This window comes from Etheostoma spectabile, chromosome 10, assembly GCF_008692095.1.
Source record: "Etheostoma spectabile isolate EspeVRDwgs_2016 chromosome 10, UIUC_Espe_1.0, whole genome shotgun sequence".
Classification (NCBI taxonomy): domain Eukaryota; kingdom Metazoa; phylum Chordata; class Actinopteri; order Perciformes; family Percidae; genus Etheostoma; species Etheostoma spectabile.
Window position 1 is genome coordinate 4,246,934 of NC_045742.1, and position 15,607 is coordinate 4,262,540.

Here is a 15,607-nt window from a genome sequence, read left to right on the forward strand (position 1 = left end):
ACTGCAGGTGTTTTGTTTGTTCCGCCCCCCCACCTTCTTTCAACCTTCACTTTCACACCTTTCCTTTCACACCGAGAGATGTTGTTTCCTGTCAAATTTAGGTCTGAATGGAGCATTTTAATTGAAATATAGAAAATGCTCCTGGAAACAAACCTGAAAGAAAGACAACTTCCATGGCACTCATTTAGGCTTTTTATAGAAGAGACGGTAGCCCTCCTTCCCACTCACCTGCCTGGTCTATTATTATCAGATCTTAACAGGGATTTTGGCTTCACTGCTCCAGGATGAAAGGACCGTATTGGCAAAACATCAGTTTTCATGTACTGTATAGTTAGAGGAATAAAAAGAAGAGTGCCTGTCCTCACTTAATGCTGCTTCTAATGTGACATTTACTTCTTCAGATGGCTGTGCAGTAGCATTTTGCAAAGTGAAAGACAACAATTAGATGATCTCTTTGACTGATCCTAAGTGCCGACAGTGTTTATGCACAGCGGTGCTCTCAAAGGCTTGTAGTCCGAATCAGTCTGGAGCTAGAATCAGATTTATACATTGATTACAGTGAGTCAACATCTTTGGCTTTGCTGCGTTTTAGTTTCCAAAAGTCCTTGACCAAGTGCCAAAATAGCAAATGTGAACCGACTGAATTTTTAGACACTGACAAATATTCTGCTTGCGCAGCATTCTTTATTTATAACACCATACCAACACGTCACACAGCGTTTGGATTCTGATCATCTGCTGCAGCCAAATATTCTGTCAAAGTGTCCTTGAGTAACACATCAAGTTGTGTAAGGCGCTCAGCATGACAGCCACAGAAACATGCCAGGGTGGAGAAAGTTACCGAGACCTGAGCTCTCAACTAGGGCTGGGTACCCAACATCGATACTTTTAGACACCCAACAGACACCACATAGTAGTGAGTATCCAAAAATGCCTTGCCATTCAATACCTAAAGAGTAATTTTCATCAGCATCAGGCAGCCAAAAAGCTTGCATCATGACGGTGCCAAGATCTAATAATGGCGGTAAACGTGGTAGAGGCATGCAGGAAAAACTCTACGTTACACACGGAGAGGCGGGCGCACATGTGTGTGTTTGTTGTATTTTGAGAGGCTGTAATGCAGTGTAAAGGAGCTGAAAAAACGTAATGTACTGTTCAAATGGAATAGGTCTATCCTTCAGGAACCCGTATCAAATTCGGTACAATATCAAAAGCAAGCATGCTTATTCCCTGATGCTCTTGAGATGTATTCCTTAGGTATTGAAATTTGGTATTGAAACACAAGGCATTTTTCAATACTGATAAAGAGGCAATTTAGTCCGTCGGTGCATAAAAAGTAACAAAGTTCTAGTTTTGGTAGCAAATTACAAATTACAAACTCCCTTAGTTTTAAATGACAAGCATTAGTTGCATGGCTATTATCACAGTGAACATGTAGAAGAGGAAAACTACATCATCAAGCAACATTAGGGTCCGTTCTACGCTACATCCTTCTATACTGTTGAGTTTTGGTTAAACATCCATCTCCATGACATGGAGGGACAACAGAGATGGCAAAAGTACTCACTTCTCGTACTTAAGTAGAAATACAGATACTTGTGTTAAAAATACTCAAGTAAAAGTAACAAAGTACAGGCTTGGAAATGCACTTAAAAGTATAAAAGTAAAAGTAGCGATGTGAATGACAACCATTTTTAATGCACCTGGACCACACGTAACAAGAGTGCAGGCTGAGAAACTTCAGTGGACATGAAAAAAAGGCTCTTTATATGCCGTTGGCTACATTATAAATGTGTCTGCCAGCCTAAAACATGACATATTTTATATGATTATTGTGACCGAGACTGAGACTCCAGGTTAATAAGATTCAGACTGAGCAGCAAGATATGATTTCAGTTGTGATTCTGTGAGAATTCACAGAATTACATGTGTATTGTATGTGTGTGTGCTCCAATATGGCTTTTGGAAAGAAATTAAAGCCTTAAACATGTATTACTTAACAGACATTAACGAAGAAGTTCCCCATACTATTAGAGTTACAGCACATTGGCCAGGAGGCATGCTTGATGCCTGCTATCTCAAACAACTCTCTGAGATAAGGCCGAGGATGAGGATGAGGAGGATGGGAATGCCTGGCTGCTTGTCTGCCCAATCTCTGGGATCTGTGTTTTCTGCATTTTCAATCATGTCGCCTCCACACTACTATGTGCTAACATTAGCGCCATCAAGCCGCAATAATTTGCAGAATGCCGCCGAATCTGTAATGTTGTCTTAGTGGTGCGTCAAGTGCAACGTACAGTATATTCCCAGTATATTATTAAATGAACTGATAACATACGTAATACGACTTACAGTTCTCATGGACGCACACACACAATCTCAAATGATATATCCTCCGACGGGACAGCTAGTCTCTTTTTCTTTTCTCTTACTTTTTCTCCGTGTGGAGCGCGCGCCCGCTCACTGTATGAGTCGCGTGTCCGCGCTATTCTCCGACATGACTACAAAAACAAAACAAAACTAAAGTAACGAGCTAATTTTGTAAAATGTAAGGAGTAGAAAGTACCGATATTTAAGTTAAAATGTAAGGAGTAAAAGCAAAAAGTCGCCACAAAAAAAGAGTAAAGTAAAAATCTCAGAAAAAAATCTACTTGAGTACAGTACCGAAGTATTTGTACTTCGTTACTTCCCATCTCTGACGGACACCTTAAACACCTGTAGCCTACCTGCTTTCCTGAGTTTCCTGTTCCTGAACACGGACACGATGACCAGCAGGTTCCCGATAACATCCACCACGATGGTCGTGATCAGGACGCCGGCGAGCAGGGTCTCCACCCAGGGGAAGGACTGGTGCTGCTGGCCCGGAGCCCCCTCCCCCCCGGGCGGCGTGGAGTTGCGGGGCCCCAGGGTCCCCTCCACCATGGTGGGCTCGCGGTCCTCCAGGGACATCATTTGCGGAAGGTGCCTCGGGTCGACGAGTCGCAACGGATCGTGGAAGATCGGTCCATTCATCATAACGCACGGCTCGTCCAGGGATGCTGGAAGTTAGACAAGACGTCAAAGGATGCTACATGCTGCCAGTTGAATGGAGACTTTATATGCGATATTCATTAAATCATTTTACTCTACAACAGACAGCAAATCCGAAGTGCCTCAGTCAACAATACTAAACAAATGCAAGAGTGCGAGGAGTGGAAGAGGAGGAGTGAGACAGCGCGTGCACGCGGACGAGAGATGTGACACATGACCAGTTGGATAGAATGAGAGACGCATAGCCTATATAACAGAGTTCACACACTTCACTGATGAGCTAGAAAGTTTATGAGTGATTAGACTAAAGAAAGTTTTTGTCTCACGTCCAATATTTACACGTCCCTCCAGCATCCGCGTGTGTACTCTCTCTCTCTTTCTCTCTCTCTCTCTCTCTCTCTCTCTCTCTCTCTCTCTCTCTCTCTCTCTCTCCACGTACAGCGCAGTTACCTTATACTCTTTACAGTCTGTCTGTCAGGATGGATGGTTGTCTTTGGTTGCTTTGATTCAGAGGGAAACTTGAAACTTCTTCTAAAACTTCTCAATGCGTTCACGAAAAGAAGTCCTCACAAGGAATCGAGTAATCGACTAACGAACAGATACAAAACAAAGCAACCCCTCTTTACCCACCACAAATACTTGTATACTTCACATATATCCAATATCCCAGAAAGGGGGAAACATTATATACGGTTACACTTTCTTTCTTTTTTTTATCAATTGATGTGTTTTATATTATCCGTTTTTGGGGGGTCCTGCAGCCCCACCATCACTCCAACTGTCAGACTAGGCGCACCAGTCAATTGCTGACATTAATACTCATAAGAGGTAAAAACAACAGGTTATACATCAAAAGGGCAACACATGGTGCGCATCACTGCGCGCAAAGGCACTGGAGCGTGCGTCTTTAAACAGGGTATCTTGGGACATTTCTGTATAAGAGACGTTTTTAGCTTTGATAAGTCCCGCTGTCTAGCAGTGTGGGTTCACTTGTCACCGGTATAAACAAGAAGAAGACACCGACAGATGATTAATGTGGTCATTTACGCTCGAGGAATCGCGATGAACATTCGGGGACAGAAAAACGCCATCAAAATCTTTTAAATGCAAGCAGGTGCCACGCGGTTCCTCGTGTGTTATTCGGTTCCCATTGAAACTGAAAAAAAAAAAAATGTAAAACCAAACTGCAGATCTGAAGCTTCTCAGGTCACACGCCTCATTTTATGAATCGAGTCCCTTTGCGCGCGGCTGGACTGCTGTCTTCACTCTGTGGGTTCATTCACAAATCCACTCCGTTTTTCATGGTCCCAGCTTCCTCCCGCCGGTCTGTCTCTCAGTCCGTCGGGTTCGCCCTCATTCAGACCCTCACGTGCGGACCGCAACTTCAACTCTGAGCGGATGGTCGAGGAGGTTACGCGCCTTATAGCGTCCAACAGTAGTGCTCTCTCTCTCTCTCTCTCACACACACCTCCCATCTCCCTCTTTCTTTCCTTTACTTTCTCTCCATCTCCCTCCCCCTCCTCTTCCCCCTTTCTTTCCTTTACTCTCCTCTCTCTCTCTCTCCATCACTCTCCCCCCTCCTCTCCCCCTTTCTTTCCTTTACTCTCCCTCTCTCTCTCTCTCCATCACTCTCCCCCCTCCTCTCCCCCTTTCTTTTCTTTACAAACACTCAATCTCTTGCTCTCTGTCTCTCTCCTCTCTGTCACTTTATCTCTCTTTATCTCTCTGTCTCTCTTTCTCCCTCTCTTTTCCTGTTTCTCTCTGGCTGGTTTTGTGAGTAAATGTGTGATTTATGCATTTAAATGTGTCACACACCATTTCCACCGTTTCCACCCCTTTTACTGTAATGTCCCACTTCTCTCCCTGACTTCCCTCACTGTCGTCCTTTTACCTCCTTTTCTGTTTTAATCATTTTCTTTCCTTCTTTCTATGCTTCTATCATCCATCTGTTCATCTCTACAGATGTTTCCACCTGAGTGCAAAATTGCTTTCATTTGATCCACTCTGATTCTCTCTCTCCCTCGACTCATCACCTCTTCCAGATGATGTTGCTCGGGCCCTCGTCGACTCGGGTGTGCGCCTCACGGTTCATCCTGATGCATCTCATGCCTTTTAGTCTGGATCGTGAACTTAATGCACCTTGACCTTGTTAAGTTAAGTGCCTGTGATATCATATCATAATTAAAGGACCAATAATTACCAAATGACCACAGTAAACTCGGTGTTAAGTGCCTCAGACACGTAAGGCTGCTGTATAGGTAATATTAGTAGAGGCTATTAGACTGTTGGATGTCAGCCACTCAGGTAATGGCAAATAAAAAATAAATTGATGAAGCTATCATTTAAAGACACCCTTCACAGTTATTGATTTTGTGAATTTGCTTTATGACCAGACAAAATGTGAGAAAGCAGTTCAGTTTATGTATCTGATGGTGGTGCTCTTTTTTTTTTTTTTTTTTTTTAGCCATGGTCAAAATCCCAGCTCAGACCTGTCCACACAGGCATTTAACCAGTTCATTTTAAAGGCTTGGAACATGCTTTGGGCCCAACTTGTCTAAATCTGATTAAACTAGGAGGAATGATACATACCCCGGTCTGATGTTTAAACAAGGAAAGGTCTGGGCCATTATTTATCAATAAGTGATTTAAGGCGGCTCCAGAGGTCTCTCCAGTGGTTAGGAGTTACCAGTAGGGGCTTGTGATGGCGTTGAGGGGACAGAGACGGGCTCCAATCTTTCAGGAGACGAAGAATGTTTTTGAAATGTTTGACGACGAGCAGTCGTCCAAGGCTCTATACAGGCAGGTCAGGTAACAGCACACCAGTTTCAAATTTGTAATTTAGACATGGTGAAAAACGTTTCCAATGTGTGTATCGTAACATATTCTCCTGAAAATGCTTTATTATCAAATGTGTGTTGAAAGTAAACTCCATTTTTGGAATTTCACCATTCAATGTGAAATCGTCTGAGAATACTCTGACATAAGGAAATCTATTCAGTGATTGTGTGCCATGTCTATGTCGTCATCCGACATCCCCTTTGTGGCACAGCAAAGTATCGTGAATCATTTCCAAGACTGACACTTGATATATTGTCCTACACTTCACATAAATGACGACTGAAGTGCTTGATAACTTAACTTTTAAGCGAAGCTTTGAGCCAAGAATTGTTTTACTCTCACGTCAATTCCCAGCAGTGTTCTTGTGAGTAATTCTCAGAGGCGTGATACATACAAGCCCAGATTCCTGCATTATTGATTTTGACACTGAAAAATGGGGATAACACATGTTAGGGGTGGCTCAATGGTAGAGCGGTTGCCTGCCAATTGGAAGGTTGGCGCTTCACTCCTTAGCCCTGCAATCCCATGTCGAAGAGTCCTTGGGTGTGTGTGTGTGTATGTTTATCTGACCTTGGACTGCAGCCTCAGTCACAGTGTGTGAATGGTGATTTGTTCCAGTACAATGTTATAGAGCTTAGAGTAGTGGTTAAGACTGGAAAAGCACTAAATAAATACAGACCATTTACATTCTGACTCAAAGGCCAGCACCCTTGCTTTACATGAAACTCCTCCCCGGTGCAGGTTTGAATAAACTAATAATAGTAAAATTTCTTTCCCCAAAAAAGAATAACATCACTTACATTTAGCCTGAACTGCCTGAACTGAACAACCCAACAAACAGCGACACAGGAATATGGCAGATCTATAAATTTGCCTGATGAAGGTCTAGTACCAAAACGTTGCCAGCTATTAAATATATCTTTGTAAGTTAGACAGTGTGCTGGAGTTTCTCTGCAACTTTGGACCTACTCGTCCCTCTCAGACGCACCTGTCTCATGTTATAGATGTGCAAAGTATTTTTCTGTTCATAAATAACCTCATGGCAGCTCACATCAAAACAATTCAACACAGTGTACATGGTGGAGTGAACCAGGAGATGGATGTAGGACATTACCAAGAGGACGGAGTTAGGGGCTGGGGTATTAAAAGACAAGATGGAGCCACGAGAATTCAAAAAATGTATTTCCACATCAGACACAAGGTTCGCCAAGTCTTTGGATTTTCATCCAAACAGTTTATCCAACTCCACTATAAGTATTGTGACTACACACACTTTACACACACAGTATATGCAAATAGACCTGTGCTTCTTTGGGATGTTCGGACAAACACTGCTTTATACACACATGTACTCACACACACACACACACACACAACACACCACACACACACACACACACACACACACACACACACACACACACACCACACACACCACACACACACATCCACAGAGACACAGACAACTTTGTGGGGTTGAATTTAGTTAACATTTCTGTGTAACATAAATATAAGTAAATTTGCAGCAGCAAGGGAGAGGGGGGAATGTCCAAGACACAGAAAAAGAAAACATACATAAATATAATGTATATAATCATAATAATGTTAATAATAATATATACAATATATAATTTATAAAGTAAAGAGAATTAATCGTAAAGTGTATTTACAGTACAGCCACATTTTTTTGCACAGTTTATATGTGTGTGTGTGTGTGTGTGTGTGTGTGTGTGTGTGTGTGTGTGTGTTTTGTCCATGTCTACTGTGAGTTAGCAGCGACTCTATTCTTTTGTCAGAGGTGCTGTTGGGTTTTCTATGAATTTTGAAGAAAGGAGAGGCTTTGTCCAATGGAGATTTAACAAAAAGATTGAATAACAAAATTCCATGACAGAACAGGTTTCACACTGACTGAAAAGATGTTTCTCCCTTATGGATTCACACTTTACAGTTCCAAACATTTCTAAGACTCACCAATATATTCTGTGGTCTTTTACCAACTCCTACATTAGGCCAGTGAGGTGGGATCAAGGGAGAACTTGCTATAATCAATTGGGGCGATGCCATATTCAATGTCCACAATTTGTCTGCATTTCCATGCTGTGACCCATTTAATTTCCTTAACATCCTGCTCACCGTCGCACAAGTATTAGTATGTTTCATTTCTGGTTTAGTTCCATTCATTTTCCTTGTCAAACAATTCAAACCATGACACAACTGACCCGATGAACAGCTGTGTGCTTTCCTTGTTTTCCACACACCTGATCAACTTTAAGCCTTCCCAGGCAAAGCTCCACCCAGTGCTCAAACATGAAACTGCAGATTAATTAACATAACCAAAGTGGTATATAAACAGAACAAAGGGTTGTAATGGCTCCAACATACTGCATTCACTTAAAGTTGTAGGCGTCGTCCTTAAAAAGAACGCATTCTTTCCAAATCCATGTATTTTGAGGATACTTTGGTCAAGTCCAAGATTTTACCATCCATCCTGTCAATTCTTTTCAATGCTACACAAATACACATTCTTTTGTTCTAATCTAGTCAGCACGCCAGCAGCGGCGGTGGGGGAGGCTCAAAGACCGATAGACCAAAGAGTGAGTGAGGAGATGGTGAGGAAGGTCTGTACGGATGACAAGGAGAGTGGAGAATGTGTGTCGGACGAAAGTGTAGTCCCCAACTACAGCAGCAGTCAACAAAGAAAGCTCTATACTGCTGAAACAAAAGTTTTCTAAAAAAACTGAGGTAAAAATAAAGGATGTCTTGGCTCTGTCCTGCTCCTCAGTCAGAGTCCACAAAAGCCAACAACAGAAGTCTGAAGTTTTAGACTGAAGAAACTTGTGCTTAAAGCAAAAAGACAAATAAATATTGATGATGGAATATCCTCCAATGTGTATTTTGATTAATTTGTTGTTTATTACTTTAGCTTTTAACATCTGGCTTAAAAGGAATGTTTTTAAAGGAAGGAGTTTAAATTTTAATGGTGCCAGAAATGTAAAAAAAAAAAAGCTTTTATGAAACTATAAGAATGAAACACATAGACACAGAGATTGTGAAGAGGAAGCCATCCTGACAAACTGTTTTTAATAACCTGTATGCCCCAACAGAGAGAAAGATCTTTTTACAAAAGGTAAGTGGGCTTTTAAATGACTGTGCATTGGAGGATTTTGTATTCTTTGGTGGGGATTTGAACTCTACTGAAAATGCATCTTTAGAGAACAACCATTAGGAGCTGCATCCAGCTTCCCAGCATGCTCGGGGGCGGCTGGTCTCCAGCCACGGCCTGTTGGATGTATGGAGGAGGATGCATGCAGACTGTCGACAGTACACATGGTCCCACCTCAGAGAGAGTAGGATCTCCTCCTCCCTCTGTTTTAAACAACATTTTCATATTTGTAAAGTGTGTAGTATTATTCCTGCTGTTTTTACTGATCGCTCTTTGGTTTTATGTCTTGTTTTCACAAGAAACGTGAAGCCTAAAAGAGCCTACTGACATTTCGACTCTGTTTTAACTTTTGACAAAACAATTAGAGAGGTCCTTATTTATTTCTGGGGTGTTTTTAGACAGAGGAAGGAGGATTTTAGCTGTCTTAGGGCTGATTCACATTGTACACGCAAGAGGCAGCGCTGCGCTATGAAACCCATTATTTTCAATAGCTTGGGCCCGCAAGATCTGGCTTAGCCGCTTAGCCGCTCTTGTGCATGCAGCGGTCAAAGTTCAACATGGCGAAAACCAAATACCAAGTTGATTATACAGCTCCATGCAGGTTTTTGTAGGATATATTTGTACTTGTATGTTTATATGATGTAAAATATCTTTGGACTGATTGACACAAGTCATGTTTGTTTTCATTGAAGTTCACATGTAGGTAGTAATATGGTCTATAGAATAACTACCCATTTCAAAGTGTGTACACTCCAGTTTTGGAGGAATTAATTGCACTTAAACAAATTGTTTTCCAGAATATAAATAATGATGATGAATGTATTAATTTAGGCTCATAGCTTTGCTTTATTATACCCAGCTGCAATAACTACAGACCTCTTACTTATGTATGTAAACATGAAATGACACATAAATAAAAATGTAGATGTAGATGTAGAAATTAAAACCCATTCATGGCCCATCCGGTAAATCGAAGGCCAGACTCTCGTCAGCAGACTGTCAATTTGCTCCCTGTTGAGATAAAACTACCCCTGGAACCGGTCTCAGTGAAAGCCGAGCTCCTTCACCAGATGGAATTTCCCCAACTCTGGACCTAAGGGTGTTGTGCACCCACACCCTTCTTGCTGTTGCCTTCCTGAATCAAATGAAACGTTACTGGCCAAGATCACCACCAGAACCAGTCCCGTTTTTGACCCAGCTGTTTGGTAATCACTCAGAACAGATAAGTTTCTTTATCATTGATTCACCTCTTATTCTACTGGTTTTGGGTGACTCAGGTTCGTTAAGCCCAATCCCAGTATTGATTGGACATCTTTTAAAATAACTAACAGGAGCTCGGCCTGCCATGCCAGTTGCCTGCAATCTGCTCTAACCCTGTTTGTTTCCAGCCAGTAGTCCAGCCTGGACGCTCCTGACCTGTCCCGCATTCCCGCTGACTACCATGACCTCGGGGAGGTCTTCAACAAGCAACAATTTCTCTCTGCTTTCACACTGTCCGTACGACTGTGCAATTGACCTGTTGCCTGGTTCCACCGCCCTTGTATTGACTTCAGAGGTTTGAATTACATTACCATTAAAAAACAAGTATCCTCTCCCCATGAGTTCAGCATTTGAGTCCCTTCAGGGGGCTTTGATCTTTAATAAACTGGACCTCTGCAACGCCTACCATCTGGTGCGTATCCGTGAGAGAGATGAGTGGAAAACGGCATTTAACACCACACTCGGACATTTTGAGTATCTCGTCATGCTTTTCGGCCTAACCAATGCTCCTGCAGTGTTTCAATGTTTGGTCAACGATGTTTTAAGAGACATGCTGGATGTTTGATTTTGTTCTAGAGATCCTGCCGAACACACACACTACATGTTCGCCAAGTTGTTCAGCCGCTGCTGGAGAGCCGACATTTTGTCAAGGCAGAGAAGTGCGAATTCCACGCCTCATCTGCTACCTTTCAGGGCTACATTGACACTCAGGGGCAAGTGTTGATAGAACACAGTAATGTGAGAGCAATCCCAGAATGGCCCTCACCCGAGAACAGGAAGTAACTACAGAGGTTTTTGGGCTTTGCACATTTCTACAGGTGTTTCATTAGGAATTAAAGCCGTGTAGCTGCCCCTTTAACTGCTCTCCACTAAAGGGTTCTCTTCTCTGGACACCCAAGGCTGAAGAGGCTTTCACTGGTCTCAAGGAATGTTTCACTATCACTCCCATTCCTCACCCAACCTTACACGCACTGTGTGTGTGTGTGTGTGTGTGTGTGTGTCGGTTGTTTCTTCAGTTTCTATGCTTGCAGTGTGGTTGGTGTGTTTTTGTTTCTGTTTTTTTACACTCACTCTCCACAGTATCTGGACACGCCCCTCCTGCTCGCTCCCCCCACCTGACACCAGTTACTCATCACCTGGAATACATCAGCTCATCAACCACCTATAAGGACCAGCCTAACGTTCCTCTCCCTGCCAGATTGTTTGCATACCGCAGTCTGCATTACCTCCAGCCTCCATGCAGTATTTCCAGTCTGGTTGTCATTGAGTTTCTAACCTCTGTGTTCCCAGAACTACTCACCTGTGGAATCTTTGGACAGTTCTGTCTTACCTCGGTCCCATCATCTCCCTTTGCCAACCCAGCTACCTCCAGAACCAACATCTCCACAGTCTGCTCTGCCATCTCTGGAAATACCAGCACGGGGGCCCAATGATTAGCACTGTCTCACAGTAAGAAGGTACAGGGTTCGAACCCTGGTCGTCCGGGGCCTTTCTGTGTGGAGTTTGAATGTTCTCCCCGTGTATGTGTGGATTTTCTCCGGGTACTCCAGTTTTCCCCACCACTAAAAATAAGGTCCTCTCCCTGTACCAAGCTGATGTTTGGTGAGCCTCTGGCGTCGCAAGGTTGCCATGCATCACCCAGGTGGGTGCTACACATTGATGGTGTTAGAGAGTAGCCATTGTTGGGTCTTAACACTGGTCTGGTTTCTCCAAACCAGAAAAAGGATTTTGACCAAGTTGAACACAGCTTCCTCTGGAAAGTAATGGGGAAGTTTGGGTTCAGCGCTGGTTTCATAGCCTAGATCAAGGTGTTGTACAGTGAGGTTGAGTGTGCTGAAATTCAATGGCGGTCTGTGTGCTCCTTTGGAGTGTGTAGAGGTGTCCGGCCCGGCTGTGCTCTGTCTGGGATGCTCTACGCATGCTCCCTGGAGCCCCTCCTCAACAAACTACGTACAACATTGAAGGTATGATTTTTACCTGGTTTTAGTGCGAACATTGTTTTATCTGCTTACTCTGATTATGTCATTGTTGTTATTAAGAGCCAGCGTGAGTTAGACATTTTAGAAAACATTATTTCTAGTTTTAATATTTTATCTGCAGCGAGGGCGAACTGGGGGGATAAAAGTGGAGCCCTCGCAGTTGGGGAATGGCGTGACGGTCTCCAGGTTCTCCCTGAAACCTGGCCTGGGAAAAAGATGACCTAAAGTACCTTGGTCAAGTGGTCTAAAGTGACTTTCCTTCTTTTTATAAGGGCATTTTTAAGTCTTGGGCCCTTTTTAACTGTAAATTGTGTGACAGGTCTAACTCACTGCACTGGTTGTAGAAGGAGCCATTGTACAACGGGAGCAGACTGGAGATCTGCAGTGGGGCGCCAGGGCTGCTGGCAGTCCTGAACCAATCTGGGACTCTAAGCCCACAGCAGCTGGTAGAGGCAGCAGGGCCTGGACTATCGAGCCCGGGGCTCTGGGCTCTCTCCTGGGCATGAGAACATGATCCGGGTTGCACTAAGACTCCTGAACCCTATGGACACAAAAGCTGAGTGGGAGAGAGGAGACTCCTCATGGAGTACAGCCTAGGAGAGGCGAGGCCAGACCCCACAGACCCAGAGGTTTACCTGAGCCCAGAGTTTGGGGAGGAGACTGGCCCCCTGCTAGCTGTCGGTAGCCCGGAAAAACTTACCCTGCACGGAGTAGACAAAGAAACACTGTACCAGAACTGTGTGAAAGCTATTAATAAAAAGGAGTGAGTGGCAGACTCCCCACTGTCAGGAATTAAAAGCTGAGGGGGGGACCAGCCCCGTCCCCAGTGGAGGGTTTTGTACAAGCCTCTCCTCAAAAGGGCCGCTGACCCCCAGTGGTAGATTTTACATGGTGCGGTGGCCTCGAGTGCTTTTATCTCTGCTCTTAACCCCACTGTTTTTATTCAGTGCCTTTTTTGTCTTTGAGAGAATGTTTACCATGGTTTTTACAGAATATAAGAGACTCAGTTCTTTGGTTTTTTAAGTCTCTTTAATGTAGTTTTTAGGTATTTATTATGGGAGCTGCCTACAACAAGATAAGTGGCAGCTCCTAAACTACCTTTCAGGTGAAGCCAAAATGGCGATTTACAGAAGCAGAAAGAAAAGGGAGGGGCAGGAGGCCAAAGCAGTCTGGCTCCGTAACATCAGGGCCAGACTCGGGTTAGACTTCAGGTTTCGTCAACACAGTTGAGACATTGATGCTTTTAAACAGCGTTGGTGTTTTAATGAGATTGATTGTTCTGTTGTTGAGGAGTTGATTTTTACTAGATTTTTTTTTTTTTATTTTATTTTTTTTAAACACTGCGATTTGAATGCATTAGCACTTTATTTTATTGTGAAATGTTACAAATATGTAAGTGTTTTTGTAAAAATGTGTCTGTCTCTCCTTCTCCCTCTCTGTCTCTCTCTTGCTGCTGTGGTTTTGAGAGTAAATATTTCACACCCACCATATTATCCAGCATTTGTTCTCCATTTTACTGTAATGTCCCTTTTCTCTCTTTGACTTTCATCACTAGTTTCATTTTTCTCCTTTTCTGTTTTTAACCAGTTTTTCTTCTTCCTGTGCTTTTATCGTCCTCTGGGGTCCGTTTCAGAAAGAAGATTCAACAAACTGAGTCTAATTCTGATCTCTGAGTTCGTGACCCTGACGTGGGAAACTGAGTTTTCGGTTCCAGAACAGCTGATTAGAGTTTGTTCAATCAACTCAGAGTTAAGCAAGAACACCACCACAATAAAAAGGCAGCATGAATGGAGCCATGATTCACCATGGCAACAACCACCAACGGGTCGGCAGAAATACTCGTGCACATACAGTGAGTTTGAACATGTATTTAGTTAAAAAGCAACTCAGTGCTGCTATAACGAGAGAATTTGCAACGGCAAATAGTGCTGCAAGAGTAAATGCGTAAGTTCTAATATAGTGTATTAATATATTCATAAGTATAATATTACATTTAGGGGAAATCCTGTGGGCGAAATAGTCTTAGGCCTACCAATCCCATTCTGAGGCTGCAGCACCGTCAATATTTATATTTCATAATCTTTAATTTCAAAGGGTTTTACACATACATTTTTAATGTCCCTTAGTGGTTTGTGTCCAGGGAACTCTACCAAAACGTTTAACCCTCCTGTTGTCCTCGGGTAAATTTGACACTGTTAAAAAAATGTCTATATCTGAAATATGTTTTTTGTTTTTGTTTTTTTTAACCAAATTACCACAAAAAAAATTGATTGGATTCCATACAACGCTCTTTGCAAATATAATCACTTTCATTCCTGACTAAAGTCATCTGTACGTTCCTCTGAACCATTAGTCAAAATAATTCATAATTTCTGCTTTTTAACTCAAATTATTTATAATTCTATAAATGAGGGTTAATAAAGAACTGTAAAGATAGTGGTAGTAAGGTGGTGTTAGTGAAAACAAAACAAAAAAAGTCTGAAAAAGGGACTTAAATGTCACATTTCTGTCCGTTTTTTTGACCCAGGAGGACAACACAAGGGTTAAAAAACATTTTAATTAAAGCGAGTCATATTCTTCTTCTCTTTGCAAAAAAATGTAATGCGACACAAATAATCTGCTGGGATGCAAGAGCATATCCATGATGGGTGACGTTAGTGATATGAGGACGGGTAAGGTTATGGAGGCTACAACTGATATACTGGGAAGTAAAAACAATACTGCTCAAATAAATGAAAATACATGTGTAGTCAAGACTTCAATAGTAACTCCCTGCAAGGTAGTACAGCTTCTTCATCAACGGGATCGTCAACAAAGGAAATGCCATGTTTGGAACAAACTGTTTTACACTCTGCATTTCAATAAACCAACCATGGTTTTTGTTTTTCTTCATGCAGATAAACTGCACTAAAATGCGCCTGAAACAGACTGAATGAGAAAATGTCAGAGCGCTGTGTCTGAGGGAGGACACTGCGAAGAAGACCTGCTCCCGACCAGGTTAGGTTCACAGGCTCAGTTGCCATAGTAACTGAGGTTGTTACCTCTCTTTCTGAAACAGCCAGGTGTTCCCCCTCTCTCTCAGGTTTGATTAACCTCCCTTTCTGAAACAGGAAACCCAGAGTGTGCCTCATCTCAGGGTTAAATAACTCAGTTTTCACTGAACCTGCTTTCTGAAACGGACCCCTGTTCATCTCTACAGATGTTTCCACCTGAGTGCAAAAATGCTTTCATTTGATCCACTCTGATTCTCTCTCTCCCTCGACTCATCACCTCTTCCAGATGATGTTGCTCGGGCCCTCGCCGACTCGGGTGTGTGCCTCACGGTTCATCCTGATGC

The 15,607-nt window shown here is 42.8% G+C and overlaps 1 protein-coding gene and 1 long non-coding RNA gene across 3 annotated transcripts in view; one reads left to right on the forward strand and one right to left on the reverse strand.

Annotated features, from left to right (window-relative positions):
- mtnr1al (melatonin receptor type 1A like) overlaps positions 1 to 4,441 on the reverse strand; it is a 22,474-nt gene extending 18,033 nt beyond the window's left edge. Inside the window, exons 1-2 of one of the 2 annotated variants that reach the window (XM_032527605.1) lie at positions 3,481 to 4,441; positions 2,727 to 3,038 (exon numbers count right to left, since the gene is read on the reverse strand). In XM_032527605.1, the coding sequence (XP_032383496.1) occupies positions 2,727 to 3,015 (289 nt within the window). In that variant the 5' untranslated portion in view covers positions 3,016 to 3,038; positions 3,481 to 4,441. Of the gene's footprint in view, positions 1 to 2,726; positions 3,365 to 3,480 lie in introns of those variants that run through there. The other variant, XM_032527606.1, reaches the window with a different exon arrangement.
- LOC116696555 (uncharacterized) overlaps positions 1 to 13,567 on the forward strand; it is a 15,007-nt gene extending 1,440 nt beyond the window's left edge. The window contains exons 2-3 of the long non-coding RNA XR_004333773.1: positions 626 to 630; positions 13,497 to 13,567. This is a non-coding gene — a long non-coding RNA (uncharacterized LOC116696555). The remainder of the gene's footprint in view (positions 1 to 625; positions 631 to 13,496) is intronic.
- The last annotated feature ends 2,040 nt before the right edge of the window (positions 13,568 to 15,607 follow it).